The sequence below is a fragment of the Anomaloglossus baeobatrachus genome, chromosome 1 (genome assembly GCF_048569485.1).
Source record: "Anomaloglossus baeobatrachus isolate aAnoBae1 chromosome 1, aAnoBae1.hap1, whole genome shotgun sequence".
NCBI classification, from domain to species: Eukaryota; Metazoa; Chordata; class Amphibia; order Anura; family Aromobatidae; genus Anomaloglossus; species Anomaloglossus baeobatrachus.
In genome coordinates this window covers 469,303,020-469,323,736 of record NC_134353.1, presented here as the reverse complement: position 1 = coordinate 469,323,736, position 20,717 = coordinate 469,303,020, and the positions used below count along the sequence as shown (strand labels likewise).

Below are 20,717 nucleotides of genomic sequence, written 5' to 3'. Positions count from 1 at the left end.
GGGGATGCAGTCCGTGGCTATGAATGGGAAATAACCATTTACAATAGCACCAGTTCGTGCTGGCTACCACCAGTCCTGTAGCCAAAGGTCCATTTTCAATAAAACTTATCATTGGTCGTCAATCAGGTCATGAATCCAGGTAATTAAAATAAAATCAACATTCTTCTTATCAACACTCTATATCAACATGTCTTACATGACTATCTTTAGCATGGAAAATAGTAGAATTAAAAGCATGGAAAATACTAAACATTTTTAAATTTACTCTATATTTAGACTATTTACATTAGGGTAGAGTAGCCGGGTTCCGCTACCATTCCTCATCTCTGAACCTATGTGGGGGCTGACCAAAGTTCACACGGGTGGACCTTCTCAGCTCCTGGCTTCCCTCTAACCCTTGTACTGTGGTGTTTGCTACTACCTGTTCCCCACTACTGGTGCTAGGTGTTGTAGGTGGTAATCTACGTGTTCGTGGTGCTGGTATGGGTACTTCTCTAGGTGCAATGATTTCAGGCCTCCTTGGTTCTGGTTCTTCCGCGGGTTGCGGGAATGTGAGTACAGGCACAATCACTGCTCCATTGTACATAGGCCAATCTTCCGGGAAGTCACCTAGGATAGTGTGGATCACTCTCTTCTTTTTCTCAGTCACTTGAGGTTGGGGCTGTTCTTCCTTCTGGATGTTCAGGGGTTCAGGGCACTTTTTCAAGTGGTCACGGGAAATTACAGCTGTGGTTCTTCCTTGGTCCTTGCTGACAAGACAGGTCTTCTGGTTGTTGAAATTGGAAGGCTGGACCACATATGGCTCTCTTTCCCACTGGTCGTCCAGTTTATGCATCTTTCTTTTTCTTTTTAAGACCACTTCTCCTGGTGAAAATGGAGGGGCTTGGGCTTGCTTGTTAAAGCTTCTTTCTTGCTTTTCCCTACTTTGGTCCAGATTCTCCTCGACATACTCTTGAATTTGCCTGTATTGAGCTCTACGCTTGGTATCCCAATCTGCATTTGGGGAATAAACTTCAGGCATCTCAACTTCCATCTCCAGATCCACTGGCAGTCTCCCAGGTCTAGCCCTCATGAGATAAGCGGGTGTGCATTTAGTGGAACTCACAGGAATACTATTGTACATGTCCACAAGATCTGGCAATTTTTCAGGCCACTCGTTCCGCTCCTCAAGGGGTAGAGTTTTCAGCAGGTTGATGACTACATAGTTCATCTTCTCACACATCCCATTTGTTTGTGCGTGGTAGGGGGCAGTGCGTATCTTCTTACACCCATACAATTTACAAAATTCCTGGAAGATTTCTGCTTCAAAAGCGGGACCTTGATCTGTTAGGACGTGATCTGGGTAACCGTGGGGTCTGCAGAAATGTGCCTGGAAAGCCTTCGCCGCAGTGCTGGCAGTTAGATCTTTGACAGGTACCACCACCAGGAATCTTGAATAGTGATCTACTATGGTGAGTGCATAGGTGTACCCATTCCTGCTTGGTGTGAGCTTGACGTGGTCTAAGGCAACGAGTTCTAGAGGCTGGGTAGTTACTATTGGTTGCAATGGCGCTCGCTGACTGGTGCTATCTTTTCTCCTTAATGTACATGGACCACAGTTCCTGCACCAAGCTTCTATGGTATCTCTCATCCCAGTCCAATAAAAGCGACTTCTCAGCAACATTTCCAACTTCTTCCAACCAAAGTGCCCAGCTCTATCATGATAGGCCTCCAACACCACTGGTGCATATGCTGTGGGTATTACTATCTGGCATATTCTCTCATGCGTTTTTGGATTAATGAGACTTCTGCACAACTTGCCTCCATGGAAACACAGACGACTTCTTTCTTTCCACAATTTCTTAGCTTCTTCTGGAGCATCTGGTTCAAGGTGTGAATCAGCCTCGGATATCAATGCCTTTATCAATCTGATTGCAGGGTCATTATCTTGGGCTTCTTGCCAACCATGGTGGGGCAATGGGTTGAAAGTCGCCTCTTGCTGATCACTATAATATCGGGGTTTCACTCTATCAGTAGGGCGATGGAAAGCAGGTATCTCAATCTCCTCCAGGTCATCTTCATGCCTCCCATCATCACACAACTGGGGCATCCTGGACAACGCATCAGCGTTAGCGTTCTTGCGACCAGCCCTGTACTTTATAGTGAAATCGTAATTTGCCAGTCGTGCTACCCACCGCTGCTCCAAAGCTCCAAGCTTCGCCGTGTCCAGGTGTGTCAACGGGTTATTGTCTGTATATACGGTGAATTTTGCAGAAGCCAGGTAATGCTTAAACTTCTCTGTCACTGCCCAAACAAGTGCTAAGAACTCCAGCTTGAAAGAACTATAGTTCTCAGGATTTCTTTCTGTTGGACGGAGTTTCCTGCTGGCGTATGCAATCACCTTTTCCTTGCCATCCTGTACCTGGGATAGAACAGCTCCCAGCCCCACGTTGCTGGCATCAGTGTACAGCACAAATGGGAGGTTATAGTCAGGATATGCCAGAATCTCATCTCCTGTCAAAGCTGACTTCATCCACTTGAAGGACTTCTCCTGCTCCTCACCCCATGTGAATGGAGAGCCAGAAGTCTTGCCGTGCTTTCTTTGTCCGACTAGGAGATCTTGTAAGGGGGATGCCATCTTGGTATAGCCTTTCACGAACCTCCGGTAGTACCCCATCAATCCCAGGAATTGGCGCACCTCTTTGATGTTCTGAGGCCTGGGCCAGTTCTGGATAGCTGTGATGTTCTCAGGGTCCGGAGCCACACCTTCGGCACTTACCACATGCCCCAGGTATTGGACTTTGGGCTTCAGCAGGTGACATTTGGAGGGTTTTAGTTTCATCCCGTACCTGGAAAGGGCTTCAAATACTTCTGCCAGATGTCCCAGATGCTCCTCATAGGTCTTGGAATATACAATTACGTCGTCCAGGTACAGCAGGACAGTCTCGAAGTTGCAATGGCCTAAACAGCTCTCCATGAGTCGTTGAAACGTACCAGGTGCATTGCACAGCCCGAATGGCATGCTGTTAAATTCACATAATCCCATCGGGGTGGCAAAGGCGGTCTTCTCGCGATCCTCCTCAGCAACGGACACTTGCCAATAACCACTAGTGAGGTCAAGGGTAGAGAAGTAATTTGCAGATCTTAATGCAGTCAAGGACTCTTCAATTCTGGGCAGTGGATAGGCATCCTTATGTGTGATGTTGTTAATTCTCCTATAGTCCACGCACATCCTCATAGTGCCGTCTTTCTTCTTCACTAGGACTAGCGGGGCTGCCCAGGGGCTGCAACTATCACGGATGACCCCAGCCTCCTTCATACTTCTCAGCATGTCTTTGGCACACTGGTAGTGAGCAGGTGGTATGGGCCTATACCTTTCCTTTATAGGTGGATGAATGCCTGTGGGTATATGATGCTGAACCCCTTTCACCCTCCCAAAGTCTAATGGGTGTTTACTAAACACTTGCTCATACTCCTGAACCACCCTGTAGACCCCTTGTTTTTGATGTAGTGGAGTGGAGTCAGTACCTACATGTAACTCTTGACACCACTGTTCTTGCTGAATCTGGGAACTGTCTGTGGCTGACTGATCTGGTGTGGCTGAGGACTTTACTGTCTGGATGAAATTCTCACTCACAGTGTACAATTTGGCTATGGTAGCATACCTGGGCAGTCTAACCTCTTCCTCCCCGCAATTCAACACTCGCACGGGCACTCTCCCCTTACGGACATCGACTACCCCTCTGGCTGTCAGTACTGTAGACCAGTGCTCTGAAGGTAGGGCCTCTACCACTGCCTGGTAATTCTGTCCACGGGAGCCTACAGCTGCCCTGCACCATATCATCATCTCACTCCGTGGGGGCACTACCACAGGAGCTGCATCCATTACCCGTACACCGCCAATTTCCCCACCAGACAAATTTACCTGTTGCCTCTGCTGGAGGTCTCGAATCTCTCTTTGCAGGACCCTCTGGCGTCCCGTTCCTGCAGTTTCAGAGAGCTGTTGGAGAATAAACAATACTTCCCCCATACAATTCTCAATAACATTAGTCCCCAAAATCATCTTAGGGTTCCGGTCACTAGGGTCATTCTGCACTACTATGAGTCCTTGGCGTGCTAACTCCACCCTGCCCACCTTGATGGTTACCTCCTTGAACCCGAGTTGTGTTACTGGTAAACCATTTACAGCATAAATGGTGAGGTCATTGTCCGGTGGGGCGAGTTCCTCAGTTGACCAGAATTTGGTATACAGTACTTGGGGTATAGTTGTTACCTGGGAGCCGGTATCAAGAAGTGCTGAAGTCGGAATCCCATCCAAGGTGATGGAAACGATGGTCCTTCCTCCAACATACCGCTCCCGCCAGTCTGCTGGGCCTTGTTGATTTAGTCCTGGGGAGTGGCCCTTGGCCCCAGGGGTGGCCCGTTTAAAGGACAATAACGGGCGTAGTGACCAGTCTTGTTGCACCTATAACAAACAAGGTTTTCATACCGGTCACGGTTCCTTCCTCTGTATGTCGAGGTCCTCCCTCTCATCCAAGGGACGTCATCTGGGCAGTTAGCAAGCTGGATCTTCTCCGCCGGCTTGGTCTTGGGCTTGAGCTGCATTGCCTCTAGGATCCTTGCAACATCACTGCTCAGCTGCTGCACCTGTAAAGACAAATCACTGGTATCGCCTGCAGGCGCTGCTGGGGTCTTTGGCTCTGGCAGTGCTCTAACAGGAGGTGGCACATGTAGAGGAGAAGTGCCGGCTTGCCAGGACGTAGCAGGAGAATCAGTTGGCTCTGGGGTTTGCAAAGCCTTGATGGCTCGGTCTTTTAAAACAGCAAAGTCCATTGCAGGATATTCCAGAGTCCACAGCCGTAGCTGCTTGCGGTCCTCCACTGACCCCAGGCCTTGCAGAAACTGTTCAACAAGCACCTTGTTTCCTTCAGCTTCACTGATGGGAATGGTTAGTTTGAGAGTCCGTAGCGCTGATTGCAGCCTCAGAGCATAGTCTCTAATGCTTTCTTGTGGGCGCTGCTTCCAGTTGTAAAACTTTATCCGGAGTTCTGCCTCAGTGCGGTTTTCAAAGGAAAGTCGCAGACGTTCAAAAATGGCAGTTACTGAGGCCCGGTCCTGATCTGTCCAGGTCTCCGCCTCCAGCTCTGCAGCGCCTGATAACTGGCCGAGTAGTACAGACGCTTGCTGCCGGTCATTCATCCCAAACATATCCAGGAGTGTGCGGATTTTTCTTTTGAATCCTTGCAGAGTGTCAGGGGAACCATCATATTGTGGTAGCCAGGTAGCGCCTGGCACATACGGTAAAGTCATTGGCATTATCTGCGCGGTCGCTCGTGCGTCCATGTCACCTTGATCTTGAGGGGGAACTGCCGCTGCGCTCGCTTCACCCGGCGCCGACATCTTTCTATGCCCCCTTGGTTTTCAGCAGCAAGATGGCGGCAACTGAATTTTTTTTTTTTTTTATTCACTTTGGGCTCAACAGTTTTGGAGAAGGCGCACGTCACCCAGGTTAGTGGGTCCAGTCCAATCCTGTTCGTGACGCCAAAAATCAATGTGTGACGCCCTAGCAGCAGTCGGACTGCTCGGCAGACACTTTGATGAAAAACAAAAAGGTTTTTTACGGGGGAGAATATTTGTGACGCCACCTGCGGTGTGCGGTAATAAGGAATACCGCCGCTGCTGTATGGGAGTGCCGGGGCTGATGGTGTTGGGGCAGCCTGGTGGTGATTCCCTCCGCAGGTAGGGGCCCCGGGACTCAGGGTAGGGAATAGGTAGGAACAGCCTATATTGATATAGGGCCGGCAGGGCGCTGGGGAGCCAGGGTACTCACTCAGGTGTGATGACGCATTCAGTGGACACAGACTCTGAGGTAAACAAAGTCTCTTGGTACTGCTGCACTCGGTGACTGCACGTGCGGTGGTCCCTTTCAGTGATTCTGTGGTGGACTGGAGCCTTCCTCCATACACTGTATACTGTGTGTGTCCCTGGCCCCGTTGGCTTGAAACCTTCGGGTCCCGTCCCTCTTTTTAATTGGGACCTGCTCTTAGCAGCTGGCACGTGGGATTTTCTGTGACTGCTCTGTGTGGGAAGTCCTATCCCTCCGCTGTGCTGACGCCGCTAATCTCTGAGCCGTCAAGTACAGGCCACTGTCTGCGACCCAGCCAGGCTCTCCTCAGGGAGCTCTTAATCCCCAGGTCCTCTCTCTTTTTCAGTTACTACCAACTGTCTAACTGACTCCTCCCACCAGCCTGTCTGACTCATAGGTGGGCGGTTCCTTTCCCAGCTGGAACCACGCCCCTGGTGTGCCTGACAAGTGTAGTGTTTGGGTGACTAGGATTTGTGCTGTTAGTACAGAATCACTGTTGCGGACCCCGGAACCAAGGAGGGTGGGCCCTGCACCAAGGATAGAGAATAGTGCAGTTCCCTGTGACACCCTGGACTAGTCCAGGGGCGTCACATATAGCAGCAACACCAGTCTTGGTATCCTAACGGCTGTTATCCGTTCTTTATTTGGCTCCCTGTTTCCATATTCTTTTCTGTTCCTCTTTACTAAGGTATAGCCTTTTAAATCTGCTCAAGCAAACATTACTAGCCAAGTGGGGAAACAAGTCTGTGGAGTCTTAATGGAAATTTCCAGGCCTGGCTTTATGTACACAGGCTAATGTAACAAACAGGCCTATCCAGTCTGTCCAATTATTTATGTTGAAAGCAGCAGTGGTAACAGTAAGACGTCCATATTGTGCTGGTGTCTTCCATCTAGTCTGTAGTAACTGTGGCAGACTTATTATGTGCAGCTGCTTCCTGGTAACCTCTCCACGTAACCTGATGTGTCCAGTAATGATCCCCTCACGTCCTATTCACTGCAAGCACTAAAGATGGCGACAGACTCCTGACAGACACCCACCCACTTTCAAGAATTAAAAAATCCTTCTTAGTAAGCTTATTAGTTTATGATGGCATGTATTTGGACAACTTAGGCTGCTTTCACACTTGCGTTGGACGGCTTCCGTTGCTATCCGCAGCCTTGAGGAATTACAGTAACCGTTGCAGGAAACCGTTCTATTCCTCATAGACTTCTATTAGCTACGGATAGCAACGGATGATCTTGCTTTGCATCCGCTGCACGAAGTTTTTTTGAGCGGCGGAAACCTTTATTTTTCACTGCGCATTTTTTTTTTTTGTTATAAAAATGACAAACTTTATTTTGTTTCTCGGTGGCCGAACGTTCAGCTGAGCGCCCGGCCGCCGGGTAATCAGCTGATCATTCACAATAGTCTGCTGCCGGTAAAACTGTAAAGAAGAAAAAAAAATAAATAAAAAAAAAGCTTTCCGTTTTGTACGATCCATTGTGCCATTATATGCTTATATGCAAGGCATCCGTTGCATCTGTCACACAACGCAATGCAACGGAAGCCGTCCAACGCAAGTGTGAAAGTAGCCTTATTAATTTTTATTGTGTCTTGCCACGTTTACTGTTCCAGCAGTGAGTGAGTCCTGACGTTCCACGCGCACTGTTTATTCCTCGCTGATTGAAGCAGTGTCAGGTCTGCAGAATGTTTCCCCCATACTAATCAGAATGCCCGCTTCATAGGGGAAGCTTGAGAAATCTGTTTGTTTTTCTTACATCTGAGAAACTGATAACTAGACTAGTAAAAACTGACACACTGATAAAAAAAATACTGCTGAAACTCAGTGTGAAAAATCACTCCCCTCTTCATGAGCGTTTCGCCTGCCTTTCTCTGAGCCTCACATTCTCTGGACATGTCACATGCAATTGTGATTTTCATGGATTTTCTTTTAGTATTTTGACCTGAAACTGAAGATACATCTGTGTACCCTGTCTAATACCCATAGGTAGATTAGCTTCCTTTTAGAAAGCTGAATTCACTTGGCCATGGTCCTAACTAGAGGAGCTAGGCTTTCTATCTTCTGCTGTTGTAAAGGCTGGATATAGTAGACAGTCAAGATCTCATCCACATATCACCTTCACATTCTTCTTTCTCCATATGTCTTATAAGTTGCTCAATTTCAGTTTAAGAATTCGTATTAGGTTTGTTGTTTGTTTTTTTTCTCATATCCTCCATTGTAGACACTATGGAACCGATCCAGTAAAGCTTTTACACCAGAATTCTGGCTTGTAAACTTTTGCTACAACGTGACACTAGTAATTTGTGACTTTTGTGATCCTGATGCGATTTTTGCCTAGCACGGACAGTGGGCAGACCTGGGAGAGCAAAGTAGTGTTGCAAATTTACGATGAGCTGCGGCATACACTATTGCACTATGCCCCAAATCTTACTCCAGTCCCTGACTGGAGTAAGGTTAGTGGTGAGGAACATGTCACTTTTCAGATACACCTGATTCAAGCATGCGCCTCGACTGGTGTGATTGCTTGTTAAATCAGGAGCCATAGGTATAAAAGCCAATATATCTCCTCTCCCTTAGGCCCCTTTCACATTGTGCTTTTACTTACTTTCAGTGGTCCCGTCGAAGCATCCACCCGAACCGCTTCTCCCCCACCCCACAAAGCGTGTTTCGGACGCATGCACAGACAGGGCCATTGACTGTAATGGAGCAGACTCCAGTAGCGTGTGCTCTCTTGCACCATTTTTGCACATATACGTTTTCTGCAGGCAGACACCCGAACGTAGTCAACTAAGAGACAGAGCACACACTACCGGAGTCTGCTCCGTTATAGTCAATGGCCCTGTCGGCGCATGTGTCAGAAATGGTTCGGACGGATGCTTCGAGACCACTAAACGCAAGTAAAAACGCAATGTGATGAAAGTAGCCTTATCCACACCTGGATTTGGTTCAAATGTAGTGTATGCACCAAAACCTGTGTGTGTGGCCCCAGCTTTACAATGCCAGGGGGCTGCGTGCTCTCTGGCGGTCCAGAAACTGACTTCTCACATTGGTTACATATATCAGGAAACGTTGAATATCCTCAGTTGAGGATCTAGACTTGCAAAGAGGCCTACCACACCTTCTTGAGTAGCTGGCCTGCTTTCAGGTACGCGGAGTTTCATTTCAATTTCCTCTCTTAACCGTCTTTCCAGAGCCTTAACGTTTTACTCTCCCCCCTCCCCCGCCATATCTTTATTTTGATCTCTAACCCCCACCCTCTCGTTTAGCTGATGCGGCAGCAAGTCATTAAATAATTAATCTTGGGAAGTGGTGTATAGCCGTTCTCATCTTTTATTTATCCTGGCTTTTCAGAAGGGGCGGGCGCCACACTCTAGTTACTAAACACCTCTATACGTGTTGTCAGGCAATGAAGTGCTTTCATGGCAGATCTGTGTGTGTGTGTGTGTGTGTGTGTGTGTGTGTGTATACACACATATTCACACATATGCACACATATGCACACATATGCACACATATGCACACATATGCACACATGCACATATTTATTATATATATATTTTCATACATATACATATATATGTGTGTATATATGTATAGTATAGTACACGTAGGAACAAGGGATGCACCACACTGTGGTCTTCACATGTTGGCTTACTCATTTTGGCTATACCAACTTGTGTGGCCAAATTTTTTTTTTTTTTTCCTATCTGCATTTGTGCTATGAGAATATATATTTTTTAAATTTTAAAGGGGTTGTACTTTACTTGGACAACATCTTTCTTATTCCCCATTGAAATAATAATAATTTAAAAAAAAAGTGTATACTCCTCACCCGTGCTGGTGCCGTTCTAGTGTTGGAGCTCACGTGAGGGTTTGGTTTTTTTGTTTTTTTTTTTTTCAGCCATTTTATTCTACTCTTTAATTTATTTAAATCCATTTTTTTATTCTTATTTATTTATTTTTTTTATAGATGAACCACAATGGCCTGAAAGTTTGAGATGCTTGCTGGGTTTTTGGAAGGACAAAGACCTGATACTCCTCATTAAAGGGCCTTTAGGGTGTGCGCAGATTCCTGTCATTCCCAACTGCCTTGAGGAATAAAAAAATAACCGCATCTAGAGCTACATCGCTATATAGCATAAGGCCCCTTGCACATTGCGCTTTTACTTACGTTCACTGGTCCCGTTGGGGCATCCGTCCGAACCGCCCCTCCCCCACCTCACAAAGCATTTTCGGGTGTATAAGTTTTCTGCAGGCGGACACCAAAACGTACAACGTACGGGTGTCCACCTGCAGAAAATGTATATGTGCAAAAATGGAGCAAGACAGAGAACATGCTAACAGAGCCTGCTCCATTATAGTCAATGGCCCTGTCGGCGCATGCGTCCGAAACGTGTTTTGTAGTGTGGGGGAGGGGCGGTTCAGACGGATGCCCCGATGGAACCAAACGCAGTGTGAAAGTAGCCGAAGTCTTTTTTTCTAAGTCACAAACTTACCTGAAATGTAAGACCCTGATATTTTCACATGAAGCAGAAACGCAGAAATCGCATCCACTTTGCATGTACTGTAAAATGCAGTAGCTTTTACCACTGCATATTATCTGCAGAAAATCCACTGCATTTTACAGCTCAAAGTGGATCTAATTTCTTGAGAACTTTTTGGGTTTTTTTTTCCTCAGACTCCTATGTATAAAAAAACAAACAAAAAGCAATATTAAGTGCTGATTGCGAATTCCTTTTTTCCGCATATTGGAAGAAGGCCCGATGGTGTATTTGTGCAGGACCACACGACTGTGCTAATGGGGATTGTGTGCATTGGAAGGCTTTAGGTTGCCACCTGGCTAGGGATAAATGGCGTGCTGTGAGGGCCTGTGGCTGGAATGGTTGATGGCCCCTTTGTCAGCCAGCAATTAGGCGGTGTGCATTGTGCGGCTGCCTGAGCCTCTGTCAGGCTTCTCGCAGCAGATGTTGAGAAGGAGTTAAACACACAGCATAATCGTTGTTGGCAATCTTGTCATGTAAATGAGTACACTGATTCTGGCAGATTTGCACACTTAGGGTGGCTGCATGCCAACTCCACGCAACCACGTGTCCCTGCCGCAGAGGTAAACACCGCTTCCACATCTGTATGCCGTCACGCCGCGCGTCTAGAGGATTTGTGCCGCTCGTCTGTTCTCCTGGAATATGGGACCGCTCCGGAGTTGTACACCCTGCGGGTTATCCCTTTTGACAAGTGCTGGATCAGGTCCAAAGCGTCCTCCTGACTCACTCATTTCCTCCGTCACAGGAGCAGCAGATGTCAGGAGCCCACGGTATTCTGGGAGGAGATTGTTCTGTCAGCTTGTTAATGACACCTGTACAAAACACCTGCTAAAATCCAGCCTCCGAGAGGAAATTAGATGGTCTAAACAGTCCGAGAAAATATTGGACAACAGTGAAAGACTAAAAAAAAGTTCCTTAGGCGGCTTTCACAATACCTTTTTTTTTTTTTTTTTTTTTTTTTTTAACATCCGTCATGAACGGGTTTTTTTAACGCAAAAACGGATCCAATGCAAATGCGTTTTCATTTCAATGCATTTGCAATGGACTCGCGTTAACATGCGTTCACCTGCGTTTGCGTGCGTTATAGTGAGGATCCAGCGACTTGCAGTTTTTTAACATCCTTCAAAAACGCTACTTGTAGCGTTTTTGAGCTGCGTCCAAATACTGCAAATTGCTGGATCCTGACTAAACAGCACACAAATGCATGTGAACGCTGGCGTGCTGATAGACAGGCTCCTGCTTGCTCTACTGAGCATGCCCAGAAACCAGCCTCGGGTGATCAGTCCCCTTCTCCCCACCTCCCTCTCTCCCCCTCTCCTCCCTCCAGCCTGAGAGCGGAGGACGCTCGTAACCAAGGTAAATATCGGGTATCCAAGCAAGGTACCTGATGTTTACCTTGGTTACGAGACTCCACAGCTGTCAGAGGCCGGATCCAAGGTTCAGTTCCCCTCACTCCCGATCACATGACTCCAATGCCCGCCCATAAACTTAGTGACAGGATCCTGCAAAATAATACATGCGTTTGCATGCGTTTTTTTGCTGTAAAAGCAGGATTTGCTTTTGCAGCAAAAAAATGTTCATGACGCATGTTAAAAAAACGTAGTGTAAAAGCAGCCTTACATGTTCGCATTGTACTTTCTTTTTGTCTCATATAGGACATTGATTTGTCTTTCTATTGACACAGTGGTGGCGATGCTGTAATCATGTACAATGTTACCGCTCAATACACATCTGCCAAAATGCGTGATCTGAAGTGTATGGGGGTGCCTCAGGGTGACCGCTTTATCATGACACTGTGGTAAAACATTAGTCATCCATTCCAATGTGTATTTATACGAGGTCCTCTAATTCTTGTAGGTCTCGTGCTCAGTAAACTGTTATTTCTGAAAACGCGTTTGCTAGAATTCACTGATCACCAGCGTTCACGTCTTAAAAAACTAACTTTTGCAGCCTATTTAGTTGTAGAAACAAATGCAAATAGTCCTGCCAATACGGATATAAGCTTCTTCACAGTTATTGTAGCCCCCCACGCTGGTACTTGCTAGGTGTCCCTGATCCCACGACGGCAGAAGCCTTCAGCTTAGAATGGCCACTGACAAACCATGTTTATATTCCTTACATTTTAGTGGCATCATCCATATAGACTTTTCCAGAAAGAAATCACTGCATTAAAGCAAACCGGTCATCTATTTCGGCAAATGAGAGAAAATCTACTATATAAATACAGCTGGGGACTATACTCACAATAGAGTAGTCCAGCTCTGCCCCTCCCCCGACCAGCTTTTCTTACTGATTCTAGAGGTGTTTGTTCTGTGCCATAGAGACCTGTCAATCAGTTGCCTTCAGCAGTGTGGGACTAGTCTAGACTCTGGCTATGGTCCCCGGCAGGCTGCAATTGTATAGCCAGGATTGGATTGTTGCTGCCTGCCGGTTGGACAGCCTGAATTCGAATCAAATGAAAGGTTCCCTTCAACCAACATGTTATGGACATGTACTTTTGTTCTTTGTCATGGTACATGGGTGTACCAGAATTACTAACCGGTGAAGCTTTTAGCCGTGTTGGCTGGGTTAGTCACTCGCGTAGGTCTTTACTCTTCCCACTTACAATGAAGCACTCCCCATGCCATGGATCACAGGAAGCCTCTCCAGTAGGGCAGCTGGTAACCCTTTGACTTAAGGCTGCTTTACACGAACCGATCTATTGTGCGATGCATCGTTGGGGTCACGGATTTTGTGACGCACTTCCGTCATTCGTAACGACATCTCCTCATGTGACAGCTCCTTGCGAGTCCAACCGATGCCTAATCGTTTGAAATTCGGCCATCGTGTACTCATCGTTTAATTCCATAAAATCGGTCAGTTTAGTCTTAATGAACGACACATTGCAAAGTGTGACACCGTGTAATCGGCCATCCTCGTAGTTATTTGTGACGTCATTAAACGTTCAGGGCGTATTTGTGGTTTTAAATAATCACGCCTAATCTAATCGGATTGGTTGTAGCAGATGCATTTTGATTGGTTATTACTGTTATAAAATACGGAGCTGTAGTCATGATGTGTGAACATTCAGCCTTGGCGTCATGCACAGTGTTTTATAGTGCATTACTCCTAATTTTTCTTACGTTTGTTTGTTCGCTGGATTTTCCGCCCTCACTCCGTGTTATCCCTTTTTTGTGGTAAGTTGTTATATGCCAATCTTTCCGTTTTGGATCAAAATCGACATTAACCAGACCACAAACAACAAACAAGAATGATGCTAAGGACACACGAGGCAACAAAGACAGACGCAGAAGAGAAACTATATATATGGGATGTAACCAATCAACCACATTAGCAGAACTGGATTGAGCAGGTCAGAAGAATTCAGGGCGTGAAACAATCCAGACAACATCACGGAAGGCTGTATAGTTTGCCTAATTACGCCCATACAAAAGACAGATTGACCAAAGGAAAACATGTGTGAAGCCTTTTGTATGTCCGCCATGGCCAATCAATATATCGATGAGCGCTTTGTGGTCGTTTGACAACACTCAACGTGTGACACATGGACAAATACCTATCAGCGATACAAACAAAAAAAAAAAAAGACTTTGCCAAATAAATCGCACGATGGATCGACTCGTGTAAAGCAGCCTTTAGGCCAGTTTCACACATTCGGCTTTTTGCCGGTTTGTACAGTGACAGCGCAACAAGCGCCGGTCACATGCTGTCATGTGACGGCGCATGTGACCCGGAAGTTACAGCGCTGTCACTGTACTGTATTGTCTGTACGGGAGAGCGCCGGATCCGGCGAAAAGCCGGACGTGTGAAACCGGCCTTACTCATTTGTCGCTACCCCCTGCACACTACAGAATTGGGGTGTTAGCTGCAGTAAGCCGGTGTGTGTGACCTGTTCATTCTTCTCGTTTAGCTTATATTACTTCTTGGTTTTCTGTTAATGTATACACTTTAGTGCTGCTTCTTCAAATCTGCCCGTCCTGCGATGTCTGTCTCTCTAGCTATGTCTTTATGTCATGAAACATGTTTTCTTCTCTTCAACTTGGTGTGGCTCAGTTCTCACTTTTTCTTTGGTAGCTTTATGAGCTGGATGGTGACCCAAAAAGGAAAGAGTTTCTGGATGATTTATTCAGTTTCATGCAAAAGCGAGGTAAGTCCAGTGCCCATATTAAGGTGTGGTGAGCGGGTGCTGCAGAAATTCCAGCTGGGGGCTGGTGTTTGATCTCCATGGCCTCACCCACCTGGGAATGCTGCATTCCAACCCCCCATCCGCCGGCAGCCCTGAGGGGGATTTGGCTTTATCAACAAAGCAATTAGTGGAAAATGCAGGGCTACCAGCAAATGGGGACTGGCTTTTACTTTAAATCTCCCTTCATGGTCCTCCTCACTTGTATTGCTGATTGCCTTCTTTTATCTTCACAGCATGTGATTTGCTGATAATATACATACCAGACAAAATAACACTGTAATAATGTGTGTAATTATATATATATATATATATATATATATATATATATATATATATATATATATATATATATATATATATATATATATATATATATGTGTGTGTGTAATAAATAAATAAATAAATATATATGTGTGTATGCATAGAGATTGCTCCTTTTTCCATACCTAAAGGGAACCTGTCAGGTCCAATATGCACCCAGAACCACAAGCAGTTCTGGGTGTATATTGCTAATCCCTGCCTAACCCTCCCTGTATACACTAGCATAGATAAAGAGATCTTTACAAAAAGGATTTCTAAAGATCTTTGATCATATGCTAATGAGCAAAGGGGACTAGTCCCCTGGGTGTTAATTCCCCTGACTAGTCGCCTCCATTATCATATTAGTATGTCCCTGTAGGTGTGCTAGCATGCTAATGAATGGTAGCGTTAGAGGATGATCTCACTCGCCTCTCCGCTGCATCGCATCCGACCACTGGAATTCGGCTCAGTGCACATTGCTCCAGAGTTTGGGTCATGCGCACTATGAAGCCGGGTGTACACGTCCAGGCTTCAAACTGAAGTAGTGCGCATGACAAACTCTGGGGTCATGCGTACTGAGCCGAAATCCAGTGTATGGCAGCAGAGAGGTGAGTAAGATCATCCTCTGACGCTACACTTTCATTAGCATGTTAGCACGCCCACAGAGGCGTACTAACATGCTAATGGAGCCAACTAGCCAGGGGAACCAACGCCCAGAGGACTAGTCCCCGCGCTCATTAGCATATGATAAAAGATCTTTAGAAATCCTTTTTGTAAATATCTCTTTATTTATACTAGTGTATACAGGGACGGTTAGGCAGGGATTAGCAATATACACCCAGAACTGCTCATAGCTTAAGCTGATTTCATATCGTCTTGTACAAATCAGAAGAAAACAATATATTATACATTATTATACATTATATAGTTGAGAATCGCCTGCTCGCACACATTTATTCTGATTTATACAAAATCGTATATCAAATACCTACTTTAGTAAATGCTCTATGGACGTCAATAAAAGCCCCATTATTGTTTTAGTTTCAGCAGTATGCTTGAGTTTTTATAGTACAAGGGAGAGATCTGTTGATCTGTGTTTGACTGTAAGGGGGTCCAGTAAGTTTGTCATTGGGTCTGTCCCTTTCACTGGACACAGTGACACAGCATGTTGCGCCATTTTGTCTGCCACATTTTGCTGCAACTGGGACGGAGGCATAGAGTAAAGCCTCATATGTTTGGTCCTCCTGATCTCCTCAATGTTTTCTCTCTCCAGTTCTGGTTTTGCAAGTAAGGCTGCTTTCACAGTTCCATCTTTTACCCTGAAGTCACAATCCGTCGCCTTGTGAGAATACGGTATCCTGCAAAATATTTTGCCGGATTCAGTTTTCTTCCCCATAGAGTTGTATTGACGGATTGTGACTGATGGCATTGTGTTTCATCCGTCTCACGACGGATCAGTCGTGGAATGACTGACCATCGGGCGGAAGCAACGCAGAATGTAACGTTCTTTTGTGTTCATCGAAATAAAGGACAGCGATGTATCCGTCTGCGTCCGTCGTTTGGTCTCTCTCTCATCTCGATATCTCTCGTAGGTTTTCAATACCAAATGACCTTCTAACCCCGAAAGAAAAAAACAAACCTACAACAGATCCATTTTTTTTTACTGGATCAGTTTCATCAGTTTTACAACAATCTGCGACGCATCTGCAACACATTGACTGATGCAAAAAAGCGGAAGTGTGAAAGTAGCCTAAATTGTATAGCTAGAAACGGCTTTACATGCAGAAAATTGTCTTAAATGTTTAGCTATTTAAAAATCTGTCGTGGGCAACTTTACATATGCCATTCATAATTCTAAGTTTGGTTTGTTTGTTTTTTTAAAGGCTACCAGCCACTCAAAAAAACAAACTACATAGTGGTGTGACCATGTTCAAAGTAATGGTCACTCTTTTGAAACGAATGCTAAAGTGATGGCATTTGCTTTGTGGAGATGACTATTGAATATATACAAATATATGTTCAGCTCACCACTCTGGAGCAGGTATCTCCAGCCTCTGGTCCGGTGCAAGGAACAAGTGGTTTGGCTTCCACAGCTGAGTAATCCGTACCATCAAGAGGAACAAGGGAGGCGAGAGAATCCAGCACTGAAGTAGTAAAAGTATTTTCTTTATTCAAAATTCATAAAATGAAAAATCTGACCAAGTGCAGAGTATAAATACGCTTAACGCGTTTCGGAGAAGAACAGAAATATTGCTTATGAATAGGGAGTCTGTTCTTCTCCGAAACGCGTCAAGCGTATTTATACTCTGCACTTGGTCAGATTTTTCATTTTATGAATTTTGAATAAAGAAAATACTTTTACTACATCGGTGCTGGATTCTCTCTCCTCCCTTGTTCCTCTTGATGGTATTGAATATATAGACTATTGTACGTTTGTATTCTACAAATGACAAGAGGGTAAGGCCCACCTTTGCTGGTTTTGTTGCTAGACACTCTGCTTGTAAATAGGTTTGTTTTTTAAAAGAATGAAAGTTATTGAATGTTACACTCCCACATCTGCACATTTACATTCACCCTTAACGTTACATTGCCATCATGTTTTATATAAAGCTATTAACTGTGGTCTCATTAATAGGGACACCTGTGAACAGAATTCCAATAATGGCCAAGCAGGTCTTAGACTTGTATATGTTGTATGTCTTGGTGACGGAGAAGGGAGGACTTGTGGAAGTCATCAATAAGAAGCTGTGGCGAGAAATCACCAAAGGCCTCAATCTGCCAACATCAATCACCAGTGCAGCCTTTACTCTGCGCACTCAGTAAGTAGCATGTGTTGGACAATGATGTATGACCGTTTATACACTAGCCAACAGTCTATGCTGTGGAACTTGGTTCATTTCAAGGTTCTAGTAAGAGAACCACCACTGATCCTTAAAAAAAAATTGGACCATATTTAAGTCCTAGAAATCCTCTCTGAGAGAGTTGATTATCTTAAAGCTTGCTGGATTTGGAAGAGTTCCTCCGGTCTTTACAATAGTAGGCTGTAACGATACTATTCATCTTTGCAGATACATGAAGTATTTATACCCCTATGAATGTGAGAAGAGAGGCCTTAGCAATCCTAATGAACTGCAGGCCGCTATTGATAGTAACCGTCGAGAGGGGCGCAGACAGAGCTTTGGGGGCTCCCTCTTCACATACTCTCCTAGTGGAGCTCCAAATCTGCTTTCTTCACCAAAGATTCAGATGCCTGCCATGGCACTAGCAGGAGCTGCTACAAATGGAAGCCCCCTAACGTCCATGCAGAAGATAAAGAAGGGTGAGTGCGCACTGGAATCTGCTTGATCACCTCTAGTGTTTAATCTGTGAGTAGTCTGACACTTTATAAGGCTATGTGCCCACGTAGCGTATTTTCATGCAGCTACGCTGCGTTCTGCACCGCAGCGTAACTGCATGCGGCCTGCGTCCCCAGCACAATCTATGAAGATTGTGCCTAATCCATGCCCACATGGCGTATTAGAACGCAGCGCTTCGGCTACTGCCAAATCGCTGCGTTCTAAGAAGTGACATGTCACTTCTTTCGTACGCTCTGCATGCAGCCCCCGCTCTGTCTATGGGAGGGGCTGCACTCAGAGCGCATGAAATCGGCAGTCACCGAAACTTCAGAACGGAGCTTTTCAGCTGCGCTCTGAAGCGGACATGCAATGACGTTACGCTGCTGTGCAGAGCGCACACACGTGGGCACATAGCCTAAGATTGTAGTTACTAACTTCATTCTTGTTCTTTGCAGAGGAGGACTCTCCACTGTCCTTGACAGTACCTCCACGGATACCGGTCACATTGGCTGGCCACTCTATGGTGGCAGCTCAAGTGGCTGCACAGGCAGCTGCTCTGGAACACCTACGAGAAAAACTAGAGTCTGGAGAGCCCCCTGAGAAAAAGCTGGCACTCGGGAGTGAAGAGCAGCAACGCTTGGTGCAGAGAGCTTTCCAGCAAAACCTCTTGGCAATGACCTCACAGTTTCCCATGAACATCCGCATTAACAGCCAAGGTAATATACTGTGTATAAGGCAGACACTAAATGGGTTTTGACATAAGAATTGACAACTGTGCGATTGTGTAGAATGGTGGTCAATTCTAATGTAAGTGGTTCTGATGAATAGCAAGGTTAGCTCCTTAGAGATTTACACTACAGGCAGAGCAATGAACGTGCACAATACTTCCAAGAGTATTGTCTGGAGAAAACAAGCTGTTGCCTATCCACAGGATAGGCAATGTTTGGTGCCGGTCTGGTGCTGTGACAGTAGTGTCAACAGAATGGCAATCTTTAGAGCAGCAGTGTGCATGCTTGACTGCCATTTAATTTCTCATGGGGCTGCCCAGTGCTGCGCTCAGCTTTTTCCAGCAGCTTCATAATGCATTTGCCATTCATTCTCTAACTGGGATAACCTTTCTCCTTTTGGGGATAAAATTCCTCAATTCTGCAGAGGGTCCCTGTTAACATAACTTTTTTCAACAGACAGCCACTTTAAGAAAACCATAAATGTTAATTGGCAACACTGTGTAGGTCGTATGTCTTCACCTAACTGATTTCTGTTCTGCTACACTAGCGGGTATAGAAACATGCTCCTAAATACCCTTTAAAATTTGAGTCCTCAGTGGTTGATGCCTTTTAATGGCTAACTGAAAATATGATCACATATAGCAAGCTTTCCAGACTACTTAAGGGGGCTTTACACGCTGCGACATCGCTAATGCGGAGTCATTGGGGTCACGGAATTTGTGACGCACATCCGGCCGCATTAGCGATGCCGTTGCGTGTGACACCGATGAGCGATTTTGCATCGTTGCAAAAAACGTGCAAAATCGCTCATCGGTGACATGGGGGTCCATTCTCGATTATTGTTACTGCAGCAGTAACTATGTAGTTCGTCGCTCCTGCGGCAGCACACATCGCTCCGTGTGACACCGCAGGAACGAGGAACCTCTCCTTACCTGCCTTCCGGCCGCTATGAGGAAGGAAGGAGGTGGGCGGGATGTTCCGGCCACTCATCTCCGCCCCTCCGCTAATATTGAGCAGCCGCTCAGTGACGCCGCACGGACCGCCCCCTTAGAAAGGAGGCGGTTCGTCGGTCACAGCGACGTCGCCGGGCAGGTAAGTATGTGTGACGGGTCTGCGCGATGTTGTGCGGCACGGGCAGCGATTTGCCCGTGTCGCACAACAGATGGGGGCGGGTACCCACGCTAGCGATATCGGGACAGATATCGCAGCGTGTAAAGTAGCCTTAAGTCAGGAATAATATAACACACAATCTGAACAGTGACTTATGTATACACAGCAGGACATAGAATATTGCTATCTTAAAGCGCTCAGCCACTGAGGACTTTTAATATCTTTCTTGCTACTGGCTAACACTGTACAAATATATATTTCCTGTGCCTGTCTACCTTGACATTGTGGTTTTCGATTTAAAATTTTAAAAAATAAAAGCAAAAAGATTAAATGCTTGATCTTCCCTTCAAAGAAGGGCAGCATGAACAATAAGAAAACCCTTACATACAGCTGCACAATGGTACAGAAGCATGGTATTGCCCCCTGTAGTACTGGGGTCCCTCCTATGACTCCGATTTTTGGCAGTGTCTTTTGCTGTTGGTCCTGTTTAAGTACTCATGCTTCCTCCCATGATCACCGACATATGTCTTCATGTTCAACTGTTTATAATATTGGACCCATTTTTAAAACAACCACGGAGTAATCGCAATGGAAAGTGCTGCATTTGTTGGAAAATAAGTTGCATAAACGTGAAGAAAGTCAACCTATGTAACAGTAGTCTTTTTAAAAG

At 45.7% G+C, this 20,717-nt stretch overlaps 1 protein-coding gene across 1 annotated transcript in view; it reads left to right on the top strand.

The window, feature by feature from the left end:
- ARID3A (AT-rich interaction domain 3A) overlaps positions 1-20,717 on the top strand; it is a 76,809-nt gene that overhangs the window by 31,693 nt on the left and 24,399 nt on the right. The window contains exons 3-6 of the mRNA XM_075338078.1: positions 14,463-14,535; positions 17,510-17,693; positions 17,943-18,193; positions 18,665-18,925. Of these exons, the coding sequence (XP_075194193.1) occupies positions 14,463-14,535; positions 17,510-17,693; positions 17,943-18,193; positions 18,665-18,925 (769 nt within the window). The remainder of the gene's footprint in view (positions 1-14,462; positions 14,536-17,509; positions 17,694-17,942; positions 18,194-18,664; positions 18,926-20,717) is intronic.